Here is a 20728-nt window from a genome sequence, read left to right as displayed (position 1 = left end):
GCCTGGGCTCGGACTCCCCCGCCCCGCCAGCTCCAGGCTCCTTACACTCCGAGGTGCGTGTGAGACACGATCTTTCCGGAGGCAACGGTGGCCGGGCCTGGCTCGAAACCGAGCGCGTGCAGATACATCCAGAGATGCTCCTTCTCGAAATTGGTGACCCACACCGAGCTCATCTTCGCGGGAGGCAGTATCACTGCAAAGGAACTAAGCGCAGGCCTGAACGACTCAGGGGGCCTTCATGCGCCCTCCCTACGGGCAGCCTGAGGGAGTGGCGGCCCCTCCACTGCCACCGCTGGTTCCTCTCTCGCCCGGAGTCATTTCACCTCAAATGGACGTAAAATCCCAGGGAAATAGAGTCCCTAACGGTACTACAGCAGAGCTGCCTAAGCGAAGCCAACACAGACCAAGACTCCCGCGCTTCCGGAAAAGCGGTAGACGCCGGCGCAGCGCGGCTTCCGGTGGAGGAGGGACTTCCTCAGCCGACTATATCTCCCGCCATGCAAAGCACCCTTCTCTCCTTCCCTTCCCCGCAGGCCCAGCCGAAAAACTACAAGACCCACAGTGCGTTGCGCTGCCATTGAACTCTTGCGCTTGGGTAACTGCAAGAAGTATCTTGCAGGGCTGTGCAGCTTCGCGCTTTCTGATTTTTAGTGTCTGTGACTCTTTTTGCTCATGTAGGTCTATTTCGTCGTCTAAAAGCCGTAGATTTAGGACTGTGACTCGGTCTAGTTTAAGAGCATTGGTTTCCATCTTCACCTGTCTCACTAGCTGTGAGATCTAACCACTAAGCCCCAGGTCAATTGTTAGTAAAACCTTGTATGCCCTCAAATGCTAAATGTTCCTTTCATCTTCCTGGTGTAAGAAATCTGGCTCTCCCCTAAGTATACAGCTTTCTCCAGCAACCCTCTCCACTGATGACTTATCTCCCTCACACCCCGTATACAACAGGGTCTGGAAATGGGCGCGGGGTGGGAGGAGAGGGGAGGGGAAGGGGTATTCTGCTTATTTCTTATTGTCAACTCTGGCGATATTGCCTCACTAAAACCAGCTCCTTTGAATGTTATGCTTTCTCCCACAACTCTTGCTTTTGGAGGTCATGTATAAGATGGGCGCTGGACCTCATTTTTTAGGTTTAGACTTACTTATCTCTCCCACCTTACTCTCGGGATAACTTGCTGATTTCAGTATCCACTTAGATGACCTTTCAATGTCCTGGCCTTTCAGTTCCTTGAACTCTTCTCAGCAATCTAGCCCCTTTTTCTCTTTGCCAGATTTATTTGGCAGAACCCAAGTCCCTATTACTTCCAGTTTTCTGCCTACCCCACACCTGCAACTTAGCCTGTAAACACAATCATGATGCCTGTTGTCACTCAAAATTCATGACAACTCAAATGGGCTCTGAGGCCTGCCTTCCCCACCCTATTTTTCCCAGATATCACTCCCCACACAATTGTGCATATCTTCTTCCATTAAATGTCCAGTGCTTCCTTTCTCCTCTTCTCATTGATGTCTTTTGTCCTTAGTTAATAGATTCTTCCAAAAGGACCTTCTATCAACAGTTTACCAACCTGCCTATATCGTTGCCCATATTAATGTCATTAATCTGAATGAATCAAGGTGCACCTCCCTAAGATTAGTACTTCGACTTATTCATCAGGTCACGTTCATATTCTCCTACTCAACGAGTTTCCTCCAGCATCTGTCTCATTCTCTCCTACATCACCAATTCTTCCTGTAAGTATACCAACATGCTGTATTTCCATTGTTTAAAAAAAAAAAATCCATTGACCCCAATGCCTTTTTAGCTACTACTCCATTTCTTATTAGAGCAAAACTTCTCCCGAAACTTTTATTTTTTTTTTTTTAAACACTAGGGATGCTCATTGCTACTGGTCTAACCATTGTTTCTACAATTTATTTAATACTACTCTGTGCCAGGCATTGCTCTAAGCTTTTCACAAATGTTAATTTGTTTAGTCTTCATAAGAAACCTATTATTATCATCAAACTAAATCCCCATTTTACAGATGAGGAAGTTGAGGTACAGGGAAATTATGTAAATTGTTTAAAGTCACACAACTCTTAAGTGGCAGAGCTAAGATTAAAATCCACAATCTTTACTCATCATGATATACTTCCTCCCAGTTGACTTGTTTTCAGATGCCCACCCCTAGGCTAGGAGAAAGCAAAAAAACCCTGACCTACAGACCCAGTAAGACACCCCCATACTGGGAGGCCAAAATCAAAACAAAAACAAACATTTACTACTTCAATATTAAAAAAAGAAGTCACTAACTCGAAATTATACAGCACCATTTTTATTATAGGCATTTCAATTATTAAATTTTGAAGATTTATATAAAATGATATACGATACAGAACTAGGTTCTCTTACACAAGTTTTGATCAGTTTCATCACAATTAAGACCAATTAGCCAAAAAAAAACAAAACAAAACAAAACCCCAACAGATTAACCCACAATGGATTAATCCCCAAAGCCTCAGGAATAAACACACAAGCAAGCATGAAGTTTAATGTGACACAAATTGTGTATTGAGCCAAAAGGAATATTTTCTTGTTAGTTATTCAACTTTTTGCCCTGAGAGGACTCAGGGCTATTAGCATGTGAATGATCTGATCCATTCTCCTCTTCCAAAGGTATAATATCTGGAATTTCATCAGTCTCAGATGCCAAGTCTATGGCAGTGAAATCAAATACCTGTAAAAGAAGAATCTTAGATATTAAAACAAACACCAATGAAAAGCATGTCAGGTCCAAGTGAGCTCGTGGAAACACCGATTACTGCATGTGAATGAACCTCCCTTTCTCCATAGCGATGCTTCTTAAAAGGTATTTATAGTCATATTACCACAGTTCACTCATATTATAAAACTTCTCTTTAAAATGAAACTAACTAGGGGGTAACTTGGTAAATGAAAGGGTTTTTTTGAAAATACAAAATATAAGGCATTTCTGGTTATTCATCTATTAATCTACTATTCTCTTAAAATCAGTAATACTCCACTTTACCAGAATTCTGACTTACAAATATAAACTCTTTGGGAAATGTCTAGGAACTGAGCAAGGAAAAGGTATCTTAACAGTTGAAATAGTCATCATAAAGTCCTAGCTCTTTTCTGTATAGGAAAGGCTTTTAGGGATAAGAAGTTCTGTTAGCTTCTACTTTACATACAATTTTGATAAGCTACGTGATGTTTCTTAGGCCACAGCAGATTAGAAGCAGAAAATTAGTAACTTATAATAAATTACTAAAGGCTGGAATCTTGATAGCAGAGGGAAAAAGTTAGCTAATTATCTAACTGAGGCAAAACAACAACAAAAATCCATCAAAACACAGCAGGAGGGAAGAAAGAGGAGTTACCATTTAATAGTTAACAGAGTTTATGCTTGGAATAATAATAAAGTTCTAGAAATGGAAAGTGATAATGATTGCACAATATGGTGAATATACCTAATGCCATTGAATTGTATGCTTAAGAATGATTAAAATGGGGGTGCCTGGGTGGCTCAGTTGGTTAAGTGTCTGACTTCAGCTCAGGTCATGATCTCACAGTTCATGAGATCCAGTCTCATGTCAAGCTCTGTGCTAAAAGCTCAGAGCCTGGAGCCTGCTTCAGATTCTATGTCTCCCTCTCTCTCTGTCCGTCCCCCATTCATGCTCTGTCTCTGTCTCTGTCTCTGTCTCTCTCTCTCTCTCTCAAAAATGAATACACATTAAAAAAAAGAATGGCTAAAATGACAAATTTGATGCTGCGTATATTTCACAATTAAGAAGGAGTAAAAATGAAACAAGGAAAAAACAGACAAGAAGAGGGAATCTTGTTTATCTTCCCAAAGAACTCAGGTGCTCAGAGAACTGTCTGGTTTGAAGTGCAAATTTCTACCATTTATTCTTTAAGACTCTCAATTTGGGTAGATCAAACTACATTCTAGCTATTTATGAATGTTCACTTTGCAAAGATTCAATCCAACCTGACATTCACCAAAGCCAGCAATGCTTATACAAATTGGTTCAGAGCATTAGTCAGACAAGGCAACTATTGCAATTTGGGCTTTATTAGGTTAGAAGATATACCGTACTTAGCTCTCTCTTCTGAACTATGTCTGTTAATAATACATTTTAAATCCAATATCACTTTGTTTTTAACAAATATAAAAAAGGACAGGAAGCTACAACACAAGAAGATACAGGCAGAGAAATTTTCTGGGCCCGGAACAAAGAGGCAACCTGCAGAGCTAGAGTGCTAGAATAGAAACAATACATGCAATTTGATAACAGTAAGACATCAAACTAAATCCCCATCCTACCACCCACCCATCTCTTTTCAATCTGTTTCCTCACCTCTCACATGAGGAAGATAACCTGATTTGGTAACAGATGAAGAGTGAAGGTAGAATGAGCCTAACTTGTAAAAGGTGCTCAATAAACAGTAGCTTTTATTTTCATAAGTTCCTTAAATAGCAATACATACATGCGCACGCACACACACACACACCTTCGAAAGTCACCTATGCGCTATGTAACTTGGCCTAGGCTAGAATTCTTTGCAGAAGGTTGGGGATCCAATACTCAGAATTTTAGGAGAAAAGTTTTCAGCACCACCATCTAAAAAAAAAAAAAAATCCTCTAGTACCTGAGATGCTTTAAAAAAATTTTTTTTAATATTTATTTGTTCTTGAGAGAGGAGGAGACAGAGCATGAGCAGGGGAGGGTCAGAGGGAGGGAGACACAGAATTTGAAGCAGGCTCCAGACTCTGAGCTGTCAGTACAGAGCCAGCACGGGGTTCGAACCCATGAACCCTGAGATCATGACCTGAGCCAGTTTGACACTTAACCAACTGAGCCACCCAGGTGCCCCTAAAAAAGTTTTTTTTTTTTTAACATTTATTTATTTTTGAGAGAGAGAGACAGAGCATGAGTCAGGGAGGGGCAAAGAGAGAGTGAAACACAGAATTTGAAGTAGGCTCCAGGCTCTGAGCTGTCAGCACAAAGCCCAACATGGGGCTCAAACCCACAAACTGTGAGTTCATGGCCTGAACTGGTCAGATGCTCAACCAACTAAGCCACCCAGAGGCCCCTAGTACCTGAGATGCTTTAGAAGAGCCATATGAATAATTCCGATTCCATATATCCAGAATGATCCAGAGTGTCTGGTTTCCATTCAATCCTTGGCTACCAGCAAAACCTATTTGGAGGCCGTGAATAGAGGGTGGGGCAGCTAAGAGGTAGTCACAGTCCATCAAGTTTCTGTGATGAGTTTAATGTAAAATGTAGTGATTGTGCCTGACCATCTTCATGAAGGTTTTAGAAATGTGGCACAAATCATTTTGCACATCTATAAAACAAATCTTTCTAAATTTTTTTTAATGCTTATTTATTTCTGAGAGAGAGAGAGAGAGAGAGAGAGAGACAGCATGAGCAGGGGAGGGTCAGAGAAATAGGGAGACACAGAATCCAAAGCAGGCTCCAGGCTCTGAGCTAGCTGTCAGCACAGAGCCCAACACGGGGCTTAACCCCACGAACCACATGATCATGACCTGAGCCGAAGTTGGACACTCAGCCGACTGAGCCACCCAGACGCCCCAAACAAATCCTTTTTTCATTGACATGAGCAAGTGTAGTTTGGACCATTGATGGAGTGTAAGGAGGAGACTCTTTTGGAGAATACCCATTCAGGGACAGAGGCCAAACTCAGAGTTGGGTACTTACTATGAAATTAATGAGAGTCCCTCCCTGAAAGGACAGGAAACCATCAACACATGCTTTTCAAGAAACCAAGTGACCATGCTAGATTTCTGCAACCTTGTGCACCTGTTGCAGATTGTACACCATACAACCTTGGGGGCCCCTTTCATATCATAGACTTCACTGATTCACATATTATAACAGCTTTCCAGAAGGTGGCACTACACATGTGGAGAATAAGCCATTTTCTAATATGCCTAACAGTAGGTTAGTGGTTGGTGGCCTTGGGCCCTGGCTAGGTGAGACTATTACAGAAATAAAAAGAACATCTGTGGTAATGTAACTTGCTAGTAGAGGTGTGTTTGTGATGCTGATATGACCCAGCATCAGAAAAATTTATTTATTTTGAAATAGAGTAAGTATAGAAGCGCTAATGAAGTGAAAAGAAAAAACAGAAATTTAAGTTTGTTTAAATGTAATTTGATATCTAGGACTATGAAAGGATCATGCAAGAGGTAAGGATGAGCTCTACCACCAAATACATAAGATGAACCCTGGTGAGAGTTCGATTTAGCACAAACGTCTTACCATCCATGACAGATTGCATATGCAGCTTCTTTATGTGCTTGTGAGCTACAGAACAGAGAGTGTCTTGGTTCTGCTTTACCAGAACAATTTGGGACAGCTGAGTACCATCGCCTCATGCGCAACCCCTTCCCTACTGTAGAAACACCCTCTTGCACCCTGATGCTTTGTCCTCAGCTAACAAGAGTCTGTGGGAAGTGCTTAGAACTCTTAGCATAGGAAGCAGGTTGGCACCGATCACAGCAAAATTAAAGTGATTCATGGTATGTATCCATTGCACAGCATTCAGCTAGTCACTGTTAACTCATCTCGTGTGTATTCTATTCATTTGAGCAAGCAAATCAAGAGTAGGGCATAGGACACTTTATAGAACCCACCCTGAGAGTCTTGGAGACAAGGAACTATAGGTAACCCTAGTCCTGTTCCCTCGGCTTCTCTAACAGCATTCAGTGGATCACCTACGGTAGAATCGCTAGGGATGATACTTTTTATTTTAAGGGATGCTTTGATTTTTTGAAGGGGTGCTTTTAACAACTGCAGATGTCTAGGGGAGCCTGGGTGGCTCAGTCGGTGAAGTGTCCGACTTCGGCTCAGGTCATGATCTCACGGTTCGTGGGTTCAAACCCTGTGTTGGGCTCTGGGCTGACAGCTAGCTCAGAGCCTGGAGTCTGTTTCAGATTCTGTGTCTCCCTCTCTCTCTGACCCTCCCCTGTTCACGCTGTCTCTCTCTCACTCTCTCACTCTCAGAAATAAATAAAAAACTTTTTTAAAAAGTATAAAAAAAAAAAAAACCAACTGCAGATGTCTGGTACTACCACCAGACTCATAACCAGATAGATTCTCTGGAGGAGTAACCCAGGAATCTGCATTTTGTCAATTTCTCCAGTTAAGCCCTGGCATGGAAACAGAGGGTGGGAGAACACTCCCTGATGTGCTGTTATCTGCACTGAGATATTATATGAGGGCGTCAGCCCAACCAATCCATTAACTACCTCCTGAGCTGCATTGTCCTGTGCTCTAGCCTGTGCAGACAAAACAAAAGTTAAAGTGCTTGATTCACACTACCTGACCTCTACTATTATTAATGCTAAGTTTTAATTTAAACGGTTGGATAGAGGCACTTGGGTGGCTCAGTCAGTTAAGCATCTGAGTTCAGCTTGGGTCATGAACTGGCAGTTTGTGGGTTTCCCGCCTGCCTCGGGCTCTCTGCTGTCAGCATGGAGCCCACCTCAGACCCTCTGTCCCCCTCTCTGCCCTTCCCTTGCTTGATTTCTCTTGCTCTCAAAAATAGACTTTTTAGGGGTGCCTGAATGGCTGTCGGTTAAGCGTCCGACTTTGGCTCAGGTCATGATCTCACAGTCTGTGAGTTCGAGTCCCGTGTCGGGCTCTGTGCTGACAGCTCAGAGCCTGGAGCCTGTTTCAGATTCTGTGTCTCCCTCTCTCTCTGACCCTCCCCTGTTCACACTGTCTCTCTCTCTCTCTCTCTCTCTCTCTCTCTCTCTCTCTCAGAAATAAACCATTAAAAAAAATTTTTTTAAATAGACTTTTTAAATCTAAAAAAAAGTGGTTGGATAGAATAAGAGCTAAGTAACAAGTGCTGGTGAAGATGTGGAGAAAGCAGAATTCTCATCCCTTGTTGGTGGGCATGTAAGATAGTGCAGCCACTTTGGAAAACAGGTTGGCAGTTCCTCAAACAATTAAACAGAGGGACGATGACCCACTCACAATTCCACTCCCACATATATACCCAAGAGATATGAAAACAGAATTTAAGTGGTATTTCTCCATCACTATCTACATAAAGTACCATTTAGTCTATTTATTACTTTTGTAAGATGTAGTTGACAACACTACTTTATTTTTAAGTTTATTTATTTTGAGAGAGAACAAGCAAGCAGGACTAAGGGAGGGACAGAGAGAGGAAGAGAGAGAGAATACTGAGCGGGCTCTGCACTGTCAGCAAACTCATGAACCATGAGATCATGACCTGAGCGAAAACCAAGAATCAGATGCTTAACTGACTGAGCCACCCAGACACTCCATTCCTTACTTTCTTACGTTCTAGAAGACATTAGAACTTTCTTCCCGTCTCTCAGGAATGCTAAGTTAGCATTCTTTTGCTTTGGTCAATAAAACCGAAGACCCAAATTGTTGCCCAGCCATTCTTATACTGCCTTACGCTGAGGTTTAATATTTTGCAGGTTAACTTTACAATATAGGGAGGGAATTTTTAAATTAGCAGCCTGGGGACAGACTGAGGGAGAAATAGAATCCTATACCAGGATGTTATTTGAATATTCATCAACAAGTTTCCTGAGACTATAAAAGTCTCTTGAGCAAAGTCTCTGGTTTTTCCATTTTCATCAGGGCAGAGTCCATGCCTTATACTATTAGGAACTCAAACACTGAATTAAATCATTCTTTACTGCAGCTACATTTATAGAATAGCTACCTACATCTCACAAGACCATCATCCATGCAGACTCAGTGCTAGGTCACTCCTGGAGCTGACACGGTCCCAAGTCCGCAAGAGCCCAGGGAGATCAGGCCAGCAAAAGACCTTCCTTTCCATACCCCCATATCTGCTCTCCCAGGCATCATTTAGATTCCATTTCCTTCAAGATTTATGCACAAATACCCATCCTGCTCTTTATTCCTCCCTCTCTCACCAGCCACCTCTATGAGCTAAATGATATTCTAGAAGAGAGATTTTACAGACCAAATTTCAGTTCTTCCCTTCTCACGTCATTAGCCCTTTAATTCCTACTGCATTTTGATAGTGGATAGATTTTCCTGTCTATCCTGTCTATCATAATCATGTCCTGTTATGTCCTTACACCTGGACTGGCAACTTAAAGATGCTGTATGACACCGCCCCGCAATGGTGATCCCATGCCTCTAGTGCAAAACAGAAAAAGACACCCCATCCTCAAACACTCCACTTCCATCTGTTGAAGTGTCGCTAACTTTACATTACAGATGACAAAACTAAGGCTAAGAGATTAATGGCTAGCACACCATACTTTTGATTTCTTTACCCAGAACTAACCAGAGAGTCCACATTATTATTCCATGCAAAGAAAAATAAACCTTTGAACACTCAAGCATGCCACATCAGCCTTCATGCAGCCAAATGTTTAAAAGCCTTCCATAGTTAGATATTGTGCTCAGTTGGCTTTTTTTCCCCTCACAAGAATTGTCCTCTTTGGGGAAAAGTCTGTTAAACCCAAACTGCCAGTTTATGCAACAACAAAGCTGTAAGATGCAAGAACATGGATTCTGAGACATGTTGACAACTGAATGGAATGCACATAGGCACAGACTGGAGACACAAAGCCAGACAAAACCACAAGAGAGCACAGCTCATGGCAAAAAAGACAAGGGCTAGTGCTGTTCTTCTGGAAGCTAAGTAGTCTCGCTCATGAATAGCTTTGAGAACGGTCTCATTTTCATAAGCAACTCAGCTGGCACTGTAACTTTCATGATGGGGAAACAAGTTTATGCTCAGGGTAAGAAAGGATGTGTATAGTTACACTACATAATTTATCAATCAAATTAAAATAAACCACAAGACCCTTGGAGTTTTGGGGCAAGGTCACGTCCACTTTAGATTAAGAAGTAAAAAAATGTTTCAGAGGCAGTTGCTCTAGAAAATGCCAGTTACTGGGAGCAGGCAGGCCAGTGAATGGATGGGTTTCCATCCTGGAAGCCGACGGAATTATGGCAGTCCACCTTCCAGAAACTGTGTGCTTCTTGGCTTCAAGTATCTCAGTCAGTCTCTCCCCTCCAAATCATCTCACCTGGAGTTGCCTCAAGGGGAAAAATTTAGTTCTGTCACTTTGTAAGCTTTGACAGTCTCATTCACATCAAAGGCACGTGCGGTTATGTGCGGCTTTCTTGTTTTCTTGGGGAGCAAGGGGAGGGAGGAACCAGAGTATAAAAAGGAGACAAACCTTAGACTTGAGTTCTGAAGGGCAGCCTTGCTAACCTTTTAGCAGGGACAGGCAGAAGTATGTAGCTCTATTTGACAAGTTGTTTTTGGAACAGTTTGGCATCCTGCAGCTTTGTTATATGGAGATTCGTGAGATTCCCTCCCTAGGTGACCAACATTGAGGGACTAGAAGTCTGAACACCCTCTGGAAGAGGTAAGAAGAATCCTCTCCTACATAAGGGTCCAAAGCTTTTCTAATTACTCCTAAAGGAACCTCACCAACTATTATTGTTAGCAACTTTCTCCCCAAGTAACAACATGGCAAGTCAAGTTCAGCCGAGACTGGCCACTGACGAGTCTCATCTCAGCTCAGGGCTCCCACTTTCGACAGCCCTTTAGCAAGAAAGGCCTACTGCCTTTACAGGAAACCAATGCCAACAGTCACTCCCTTGCTTCCTTTCAGTTTTGATTCCTTTTCAGCAAGGCAGTCAGCCAGGAGTAGCCTTCTACCAGCCTAAAAAACCCCTCTTAGAGGTTGAGTGGATGAGATGATAAAGGCCAACAACTGTCACCTTGTGAAAATTCGTGTATGCACATTAGCTTTTAATTTGTTTAAAACCTGTTGTCGGGGCGCCTGGGTGGCTTAGTCGGTTAAGCATCCGACTTTCGCTTAGGTCGTGATCTCGCGGTTCATGGGTTTGAGCCCTGCGTCGGGCTCTGTGCTGACTGCCAGCTCAGAGCCTGGAGCCTGTTTCATAGTCTGTGTCTCCCTCTCTCTCTGACCCTCCCCTGCTCACGCTGTCTCTCTCTCTCTCTCTCTCTCTTAGAAATAAATAAAAAACATTTAAAAAATTTAAAAAAAAAAAAAGAAAAGAAAACCTGTTGTCAAACCCTCCATTTTTAGCACTCGCCTTCAAGTTCCCCGCTGGGCCCGCTGGAATTCGCAGATGTGTGTTAATCCCCCCATCATGCAGGCCAAGCAGCTCTATGAAAGCAACACACAAAGCACATGGAAGACACAGCATGAAGTTCTCTATTCTGCAGCGAATTTTATTGAGTTCAGAGGAGACATTCCTTTATGAAAAATAAAAAACTGCAGTTGTACAGGCATGCTTGGTGAGACAAATCAGTGACGAAGCCTGCTCAGACCAAACCGGAGCAGACCCCAGCTCACACCACGGCCCACACGGAGGTGTTTTTATTCAATACAAATAAACAGCAACAACAGTAACAGGCAGAGACCATCACCGAAACTTGGGGAGTTCGACGAGTGTATCACTTAGCATTCTTTTCTGTCCAGCCAGGTAAACAACAGAACGCATCGGCTGATGCCAGAAAATTGTAAAGATCTGAATGCAGTTAGAACAGACTACAACTGGGGACCTTTGTTCTAGCTAGCTGCTTCCCCAATTCCAGGTTGTCTAGCAGGTTAATTTCAAGAGAACAGACAGGATCATCTGGCTGCCCGCACCATCTACTGGTGACAAGGACAGGTTTAAGGGGTTTTGTCTGGAGACTGCTGGACCTGACTGGTTGTGTCCTTCTCTGCACCACGGTCCTGAGCGTTCTGAGATTCGGTCAGCTGAGGATAAAAGGGACCTACCAGCCAGTTGAGAGGTGTGTTGTTAACAAGATAATCCATCACATCATCTAAAGACTCCTTCATTTTCTGCAGCTGCCCCTTGCTAGAAGCGAGGAGGCCATCAGACACTTCCTTAGAGGAGGCAGCGCTGAGGAACACGGAGTAGAGGTCACCAGCCATCACCCCCACGTGACTGGCCTGATCTTGGATGTTCTGTGGTAACCCCTGGATGCTGGACAGCAGGGTGTGGCACGTGGTCTGGAGCTGCTGAGTCAGGTTGCGGGCAATCGCAAGAGTCCATGACTCAATGTGCTAAAATAAAGCAAGTTTAAGAATTAGCTGTGGATCCAACGGTGCTATGTATCGGTCAGTTCAATTACAGCAAACTGGGTCGTGTCTATATACGTGGCTTCTTTGACTTAAAAATCCTCCTAAGAACCTGGAGCAGAGCAGTACTGTTGTCTTCTCGGCTAGGCACACTACCTTTTTGAACCCAAAGAACCACTTTCTAAGACTACAGCATGGTATTTCTTCTGTCTGGAACATTCGTGCCCTTATTGCCCTTTCACCTAGTTTATTCACCCATGAGACTTCAATTTAGCACTCATCTCACTTAGCACTCATCTTGTCCAGGAAGCCATCTGACTCATCCATTCTTTCTTTCTCTAAGGGGGAGTTAGGTTCCTCTCCTATATATTCTCACAGCCCCCCGTATGAATGCTACCAGAAAGCCCTGGGGCATTTAAAAGTGCCTGGATCCCCTGTGAGTTTCCCATTTAGTTGTATTCTGGTATTGGCAAGACACGGGGCTCTAGGTTGCTGAAGTTACTGCACATTTTGCTTTTCTGTCACAGACCAACCCATGTACAAAGTATTGTTCAAACTTGTGATAGAGGACAGTATTCGAAGATAACAGGAAAATGGAAATGAAAAGTGTTTTAAGAACATCTTCCAAAACGGTCGTGGATGGCTGTCCCCATTGTCTTACCTCAGCACAGTGGGATTCATCGGTATCGTCATGGCCAATGCTTCTCTTCCATTCCAGCCAGGAGAGATAGAACTTATCCTGAGCACCTTGAATTTTCTGGTTGGCACTTTGCACATTCTTCCTGGCAAATTCAATCTAGAATAAGGTGAAATAACAAAAAGGAACCAACTAGTCAGACATTCGTGTTAGCCTGTTCTCAGATGACATAAATCAGATAATATAAAAAGCAAGAATTCCCGTGAGAGTTTAAGGAGTGTTATCCCCACTCTCATTGTTATTTATTACCAGTTTTTGTAAATCAACCAAGTAATCGTCATTCTTTACTGCTTCTACTTAACTATTAAACCACTGTCTCCAAATTTACCTCTACTTTAGCCCAGGTATAAATGGCAGCTCAAATTTAACACGTATACACATACAACATAAAGCTACAAAAGGAAAAGGAATGAAAACCACCTCTTCCCTGTTGCCAGGGACCTCTTTCCCCTTCCAAGAAGAAACTAGCTTTTAACAGTAGTACAATACATATTCTTCTGCAACTTGGCAACCTTTAATGGCTACACAATAGTCTTTTGTGATGTATCAATTTAGTTTCCTATTAGTTGACAGGCCTTGTTTATAGTGTTTTGCAACTCTAAACTTCTATGCAACTCTAAACTTATATCTAGAAGGAAACATTTCTAAAAGTAAAGCTGCCCAAGGCACTGGTATGACTGTAACTTGCCTAGAACCATCCCATGTATTCCCCAGAAGGGCACAAGTACAGACACGCCTCTTTCTCTACCTCACTGCCCATGGCATCAGATTTTGCCAGTGTGACAGGCCAGGAGAAGCAGCTGTAACTTGTCCCCTCAGAGTAGGACTAACATTGCTTCAAGTATTTCAGCTATTTCTCCTTCCTTTTCAGTGAGCTGTCCATATAATTCTTTGCCCATTTTTCTATTGGATTGTTCATAAGAATCCTGGATTTCATGAGTACATTCTCTCTCATCCCTCCAGAGAAATGAACTCATCTTAGCTCCCTTTAAATGAAGTTCTACTCACCAGGTTAACAGTGGAATGGAGCTGAGAAATGGTCTCTTGGCCTTTTTGCTTGGCTTCCTTAACACTAGTGAGAGCCTGCTGGTAGGCACGTGAGCGGAGTTTGGTAGACAGGGACCCTAGTCTAACGTAATAACTTTGCTTTTGAACCATGTCAAACCCTTCAACTTTTTTTGCTTCTTTTTCTGAAATGAGGAAAAAAAGGAACAAAAATCATAAAGGATCACATTTAGAAGCGATGAGGCCCAGGGGCGCCTGGGTGGCTTAGTCGGTTAAGCGTCCGACTTTCGCTTAGGTCATGATCTCGCGGTTCATGGGTTCAAGCCCCGCATCGGGCTCTGTGCGGACTGCCAGCTCAGAGCCTGGAGGCTGTTTCGGAGTCTGTAAAAAAGAAGTGATGAGGCCTGGACTCTAACCTGGATCTCATCTTGTTGATTCTACCCACCCACCTGGCAATTATGCCCTCATTCCCCCCAGGACAGCTCCTGTCTGGACTTGACCACCCAAAACATACGTATCACTGCACCTGACTTTAAAAAAAAATATTTTTTAATGTTTACTTATTTTTGAGAGAGACAAAGACAGAGCATGAGTGGGGAAGGGGCAGAGAGAGAGGGAGACACAGAATCTGAAACAGGCTCCAGGTTCTGAGCTGCCAGCACAGAGCCCCAACACGGGGCTCGAACTCAAGAACTATGAAATCGTGACCTGAGCCGAAGTTGGATGTCCAACCAACTGAGCCACCCAGGTGCCCCTGCATCTGACATTTATCTATACATGTCTCAACCCAGTAGAGTAAGCTTCTTGGGCAACACAGTATCTGGCACATAGTAGGCACTGAATGTTTAATGATTCTGTAAAGCAGGCCATTGACAATAATCCATTTATAGAAAATTGCTCTAAGTTAAATTCCTCCAACAACAGTTTCCAACTTTGTAGAATTCAACATGAAACTTAGAACTGTTTACTCAGAATCAAACGTGACTTTTTGGTATATGAAGCAGATCTCAATGAAGCAGTTTTAAAAGACTGATTAAAAGACATAAATATATAATGTTAACTATGAGCTCAGGAAATAAACGGAGTTCAAGACAACGATCCAATTACCTAGCTCTTTCTCAGTGAGAGGGAAATACTGGTCTACCAGCAACTCCGACTTCGTGAGTGCATTCTCTACTCCACTGCTAACCAGCTGCACCATCCGGCTTCCCAAGACTGTGTTAATGCTGCCATTGACCACAAACTTGGTCTTCTCCACACTGCCAGTCACTGCTCCTTTGGTCTTGTCCATCACACCAGTGATGGTGCTGGCCATGGTATCCTTTGCCCCAGTCATAGTAGTTGTCACAGCATCTTTTGCCCCAGTCATAGCACCTCTGGCACTGGCAACAACCTACAAGTAGAAAAACACATTGCTTGGCTGAGGAGAAACGCAGGCATAAATATATAATTATAGTCTTTCTATTTGTTAAGTTTACTTATTTATTTTTGAGAGAGAGAGAGAGAGAGAGAGAGAGACAAAGAGCGAGTGGGGGAGGGGAAGAGAGAGAGAGAATCCCAAGCAGGCTCTGCACTCTCAGCATGGAGCCTGATGTGCGGCCTGAACTCATGAACCGTGAGATCATGACCTGAGCCGAAACCTAGAGTCAGACACTTAACCGACTGAGCCACCCAGGCGCGCCATAATTATAGTGTTAAGTAGGGCAGCCTGGTCTGAAATGCTTAACAAGGGATCTGGACTTTTTGCTCTCTGGCTTCAGGTCTTAGAAAAATCTCCAAGAGTTGAGAAGCGTCAATTTCCTGATCAGGTATTTCTGCTCTACCTACCTGCCACCACTCCAGGGTTATTGGAGGAGCAAGTAAGGTAAAATGATATAAAATTTGTCAGAATATTTTTTTTAAACTAGGATGAACATATAATAAGGCACAAAAAGTACTCCAGAGAAGAATGGAATTTTCCATGTTGACACGCTCACAGTGAGGGCAGCACCCCGTGCATGCCTAGGAGCACAGACAGGTGGCCCCATGCCCACCGGTCCCTAGGAATCACAGCTCCAGAAGGCCAACACCTGGCCAGAGACGTCAGTTCCCCATGCTAACGGATGGGCTCTCAGAACCAAGGGAGAAAAGTTTTTATCTACCGCCTCTGCATTGATCTAATACCACATGGGAATCAGTTATTTGCAACAGCAATATCATCTACAGAGGCAAAACCACAAATCAATCAAGATCAGACTAAACCAGGACCATCCAAAGGGGGGCTGGCTCATCTTGTTCCTCAGATAGAACCTGACAACAATTCAGCAAGTAAGGGAGTGGCCGTCACTCTTTCAAAAATACATCCAGGAGGATTATTTATTTCTCCTGTTTATGACACGCACAGCCCAGGCTAACCAGACAGAACATGAAGAAGTGGGAGGCAGCAAGCCCTAGCGCTCTTGCCCAACGACGCTCACCTGGGTTGTTGGCTGATTCAGAATAGGCAGTTTCTCCTCGATCCTGTCTAGCCCCTTACAAGCATAGGTATTGGCAACCGCAACTGGAAGAATCACAAATGGGGGAGATGTCAAGTGCAAGTAAGAATGCATACATTATACCTTGAACCTTTGGCCTTTTTATTAAAAAATGGAAGAATGCTGGTCTTCATTTACAATACGATGCACTGTCTCATTTCTCCAGCTCAGACAGAAGAGGCTTAGCAAGTTGCTGGCAATGGTCTTCTACAGAGAGGGAAATCAGCAAGGAAATCAGCTAGGAAGCTGGCAAAGAAACGTCTTCCTCATCAACTGATATCTAAGGTTAATGCCAAGAGAAGCCAGGCTTCATGTGAACCCTCATTCAGGGAGGGAGGTATCTGAAAATTCTAAAAATGGGTGTTCCTGTCCAGTTTAATCCTTACCTACACATAACTCAGTAAGTGGCAGTGTATTTTGGGGTTATGACCAGAAAACAGTATGCTAACAGCACCCCGAGTCTCACCAACAAAGCCCAGATTTTAGTCCAAGCACAATGATGGCCAAGCCAAGCACTAGTATTAAATTCATCTGGAAAGGAGCAGAGTTGGAAAACTGGTCTCTAGCGGTTCCTTACAATCCTCTGAGTCCATGATTTAACCATTTAGAGGAAATATCTAAACCTTTACTCAAAAGCAGTTAATAACGTGAAAAAAACGGGACCCTTCATATACTACTAGTGGAAATGGTGCAGCTGCATTGGAAAACAATCCGGCAGTTCCTCGAAATCTTAAAACAGTTAATATTAAGACCCAGGAACCCCACTCCTAGGCATACACCCAAAACAACTGAAAACACACGTCCACAGAGAATCTTGTACATAAATGTTCACAGTAACATTCATGATTCATCATCACCAAAAGTAGAAGGAACCCAAATGTCCATGAACTGATGAATGAATAAGTAAAATACGATCTACCCACACGATAAAAAAAATGAGGCACTGATACGACACAACATGGATAAACCCTGTAAACGTTATACTAAAGAAGCCAATCATGAAAAAACATTTTTTATGGTTCCATTTATATATAATGTTCGGAAAAGAGAAGTCTATAAAGACAGAAAATAGATTACTAGTTGCCTAAGGGGGGTTGGAAGGAAATGGGGAGAGACTGCGAATGGATGTAAGGTTTCATCCTTTTTTTACATTTTTTAATTTTTTACCCTTTTTTTAAATTGTAGCCAAATATAAACATACACTTCACCATTTTCACACTTTAAAATAAAAATGGTTTTATCTCTGCATAATTCAGATACATTAAGTTTATTCACAATGGTATACAATCATCACCATTAGTATTTCCAGAACTTTTTCAACATTCTAAACAGAAACCGGAATGAGGGTCCCTTTCTGAGGGAATGAAAAGGTTCTACAACAGATTACAGAGACACTTGCACAACTAGTGGGCGAATTGTATGGTGTGCTAATCATATCTCAAAAATGTTACTTTTGACAATAGTTCATGCATATTGTGTGATGCCAAGGAAATCAGCTTTTCATTTCACCCACTAGCACCCCTTGTGATCTCAGCTGCCAAACAGGCATCTCTGGAAGACTGTTTAACTACTGTGAACATCTGCTATTGTTAGGAGGCACTGTCCATAGCAACAACGGCCAAGGGGCAGGGTTTTTGTTTTTAAATTTATTTTTATTTTGAGAGAGAGAGAGAACAAGTGGAAGGGACAGAGAGATGGAGCTACAATCCCAAGCAGGCTCCACACTGTCACGATTGAGCCCGATGTGGGGCTCGAACTCCAGAACTGTGAGATCATGACCTGAGCCGACGTCAGGACTCAGAGTCAGTTGCTCAACTGACTGAGCCTCCCCAGCGCCCCTACCCAGCAGTTTGTAAGTAAAGGCAGTATGTGCCTTAGGAAAGACAGAGGAGGTTCCCTGAGTTTGCCTCTAAGTGGTAGGAACATAAGGCTGGCATTCACATCTTCTAGACAGTTCCTGGCTCACCCCTGCCCAATCCCTTGGAGTGAATGTTGAGGAAAAAGTCAGAACTCACTTTGTGGCTCTAGCTTCTGGAGGATGGGTAGAGCACTCGTCACAGCCATGGAAGTGATGGTCTTCACACCCTTCTCAGCCGTCTCGCACACAGACTTCAAGCAGGGATACTGATCCTTTGTACTGATATAAGCCGAGGAGACCAGGTCGTACGTGGAGCTCACCAAGGGTAGGTTAGCGACCCTAGTGACCACATTCTGCAACCAAGGCAGAGGGAATTGTTAATTCCTCAAAACACGCATGGGGAGGGAAAGGAATCAAGAAAATGTATTTAAAGGCCATACCGGTTGTGGATCAACTGCCACCGATGCCATTTTTCTTCTTAGAGAAAGAAATCTGTGGAAGATAAACTTCTTTCAGGACACCAGGATAAACTCTCCCAGATTCATTCCCCACCCAAGTAAATGCTAATTTCATGAAAACATTCAAGATACAAAAAGTGTAGTTTTTTGCACTTCTCCCCGCCCTCAAGCTGGCAGCTGTCCCCTAAGCAAACACCTTCTGAGGCTGGCTTTCAGAAATTATGGGTAAAATTCCAAAAGAAAAGAGGGTCTATGGGAATAAACAAAGTTGTTCAGGTGTTTGTCTTGTTTTCCACCAGGGTACTAGAAATGCCTTTGGAAGTGGAACATCTGTTCACAAAAATTTTAGAACCAAGTTAAAATCCAGGATAAAACTAAAGACGTGGGTGTCTGGCTGGCTCAGTCTGCAGACCATGTGACTCTTGACCTGGAGGTTGTTCAAGCCCCATGCTGGGTATAGAGATTACTTTAAACTGTTTGTTATTAAAATTATTTTTTCTTTTTGAGAGAGAGCGTGCAAGCGTGGGAGGCAAAGAGAGAGAGAGATACTCAGAATTGGAAGCAGGCCCCAGGCTCTCTGAGCTGCCAGCAGGGAGCGGGAGGAGCTGGAACTCACTAACCCCTGAGATCATGACCATGACCTGAGCCAAAGTTGGACCTTTAACCGACTGAGCCACCCAGATGCCCCTAATAATAAAAAATTTTTTAAGTGAAAGATTTCAAGTAGAAGACATCTTCGACAGCCATGACTATGAAGCTGGAGCACTTTAAGGGAATTTATTCCTTCCTTGTGAAGGGACTGCGACTAGTCTTAGGGAGACCAAGCACAAGAGGAAGGGCGGGCTCCAGTGCTAATTTAGTTCCTCCAACGACCTATACACCCACATAAAACTGCTTTACCGCTAAGCAGCAGAGCTGGGAAGGAAGCATCTGCACGGCCCACTCTCCACCACTTCAGGGCCAGTCAGTTCACCCTCCGGCCGCCGAGGGTCCCAGTGCCGCAGGAAATGTGCAAGAGCAACCCTGAAGGCGCAAGTCAGGCGCCAGTACCCACAGCCTCGCTGTCGCTGTGAACCCCATACAATTCTGCCTGAAGACGATTTGCTAGCACACTTCCTAAGAATGTGCTTTCGGGACAAATGGAAACTCTTACTCCGCAACCAAGCCAAGAAGCTACACCCGCACTGAAACTGCGAGCAGAAAAAATCCCGGGAAGGGCGGGGGGGAGCAAGGGTGGAAAGCGCAGGCCCAGGAGACCGCCCCTTCCCAGCCCGGACCCGGAAGCCGCAAGGCGGGCTGACTCTGGGACCACCGCCCAGTCTCCCAGTCTGGAGCCCCGCCGGGGACCCGGGTCAGTCCGCCGGACACACAGAGGGTGCGCACCTACCTACCGACCTCAGCGCAGAAACGAGACCCCCGCGAGTCCCACGCGGCTTTCAAAGCAGGGCGCTGGCCTCCAGGCTATATATACCGCGCCGGCCCCGCCCCCCCCGCAGCACGTGACCCGCGGCCCCGACCCGGAGCGGCCGCAGGCCCCGCCCGAGGGTCGCGCTCCCTCGGGGGTGGGCGCCCTGCCCGGCGGGTGGCGCAGGCGACCGGTGCGCAGGCGGGCTCGCAGGTTTTGTAAAAGGCGTTGGCGGTGTCGACGCGCAGATGAACCGTAACCTGTTGCTTACCGTCCGTCCTCAGAATAGAACTGCCTTTAAAAATGGAAACGGCGGCTTCTGGACTTTTGAGCGAGTCAATAACTTCTCACGTTTGGTAAAACTCCAACCTGATGATGGACCTGTAGAGATTGTTTTATTGCTCTTTTAAGATTTTTCAAATGTGGTTCTCATTTAATTTACAAGAAAAGCTTTAGAGTACCGTCGGCTGGTCCCCTTCTTTTTTTCTCGGTGACACTTATTCCCCAATCACTGCAGGATGATAGCTGCCTATCCTGATGATGCAAGATGGTCTTTATGAAAAATTGTTGGTTATGCTTTTTCGAAGAAAGAAAGGAAACGTTAGGTAGTTACATCGTCAACACAGGAGTCCCAGGTGTTTCGTTTTTCAAATGCTGG

At 44.0% G+C, this 20728-nt stretch overlaps 2 protein-coding genes across 4 annotated transcripts in view; both read right to left on the bottom strand.

Moving 5' to 3' along the window:
- Positions 1-409, bottom strand: part of HAUS6 (HAUS augmin like complex subunit 6) — a 43559-nt gene extending 43150 nt beyond the window's left edge. For all 3 annotated transcript variants that reach the window (XM_039244433.1, XM_039244434.1, XM_039244435.1), the window contains exon 1: positions 46-409. In XM_039244433.1, the coding sequence (XP_039100364.1) occupies positions 46-173 (128 nt within the window). In that variant the 5' untranslated portion in view covers positions 174-409. The remainder of the gene's footprint in view (positions 1-45) is intronic.
- Positions 410-11249: 10840 nt separating this feature from the next.
- On the bottom strand, positions 11250-20089 carry PLIN2 (perilipin 2). The gene is given in 9 exon segments (XM_039244426.1): positions 11250-11737; positions 11739-12119; positions 12796-12930; positions 13840-14021; positions 14944-15229; positions 16293-16375; positions 18365-18560; positions 18648-18699; positions 20053-20089. Coding segments are annotated over 8 exon segments (1446 nt in total). The 5' UTR covers positions 18678-18699; positions 20053-20089; the 3' UTR covers positions 11250-11584.
- Between the last annotated feature and the right edge of the window lie 639 nt (positions 20090-20728).

The sequence above is a fragment of the Hyaena hyaena genome, unplaced genomic scaffold, assembly GCF_003009895.1.
Source record: "Hyaena hyaena isolate Hyena2069 unplaced genomic scaffold, ASM300989v1 scaffold_240, whole genome shotgun sequence".
In the NCBI taxonomy this organism is placed as follows: domain Eukaryota; kingdom Metazoa; phylum Chordata; class Mammalia; order Carnivora; family Hyaenidae; genus Hyaena; species Hyaena hyaena.
Note: the sequence above shows the minus strand (reverse complement) of the source record. Positions and strands in the feature narration are given on the sequence as shown.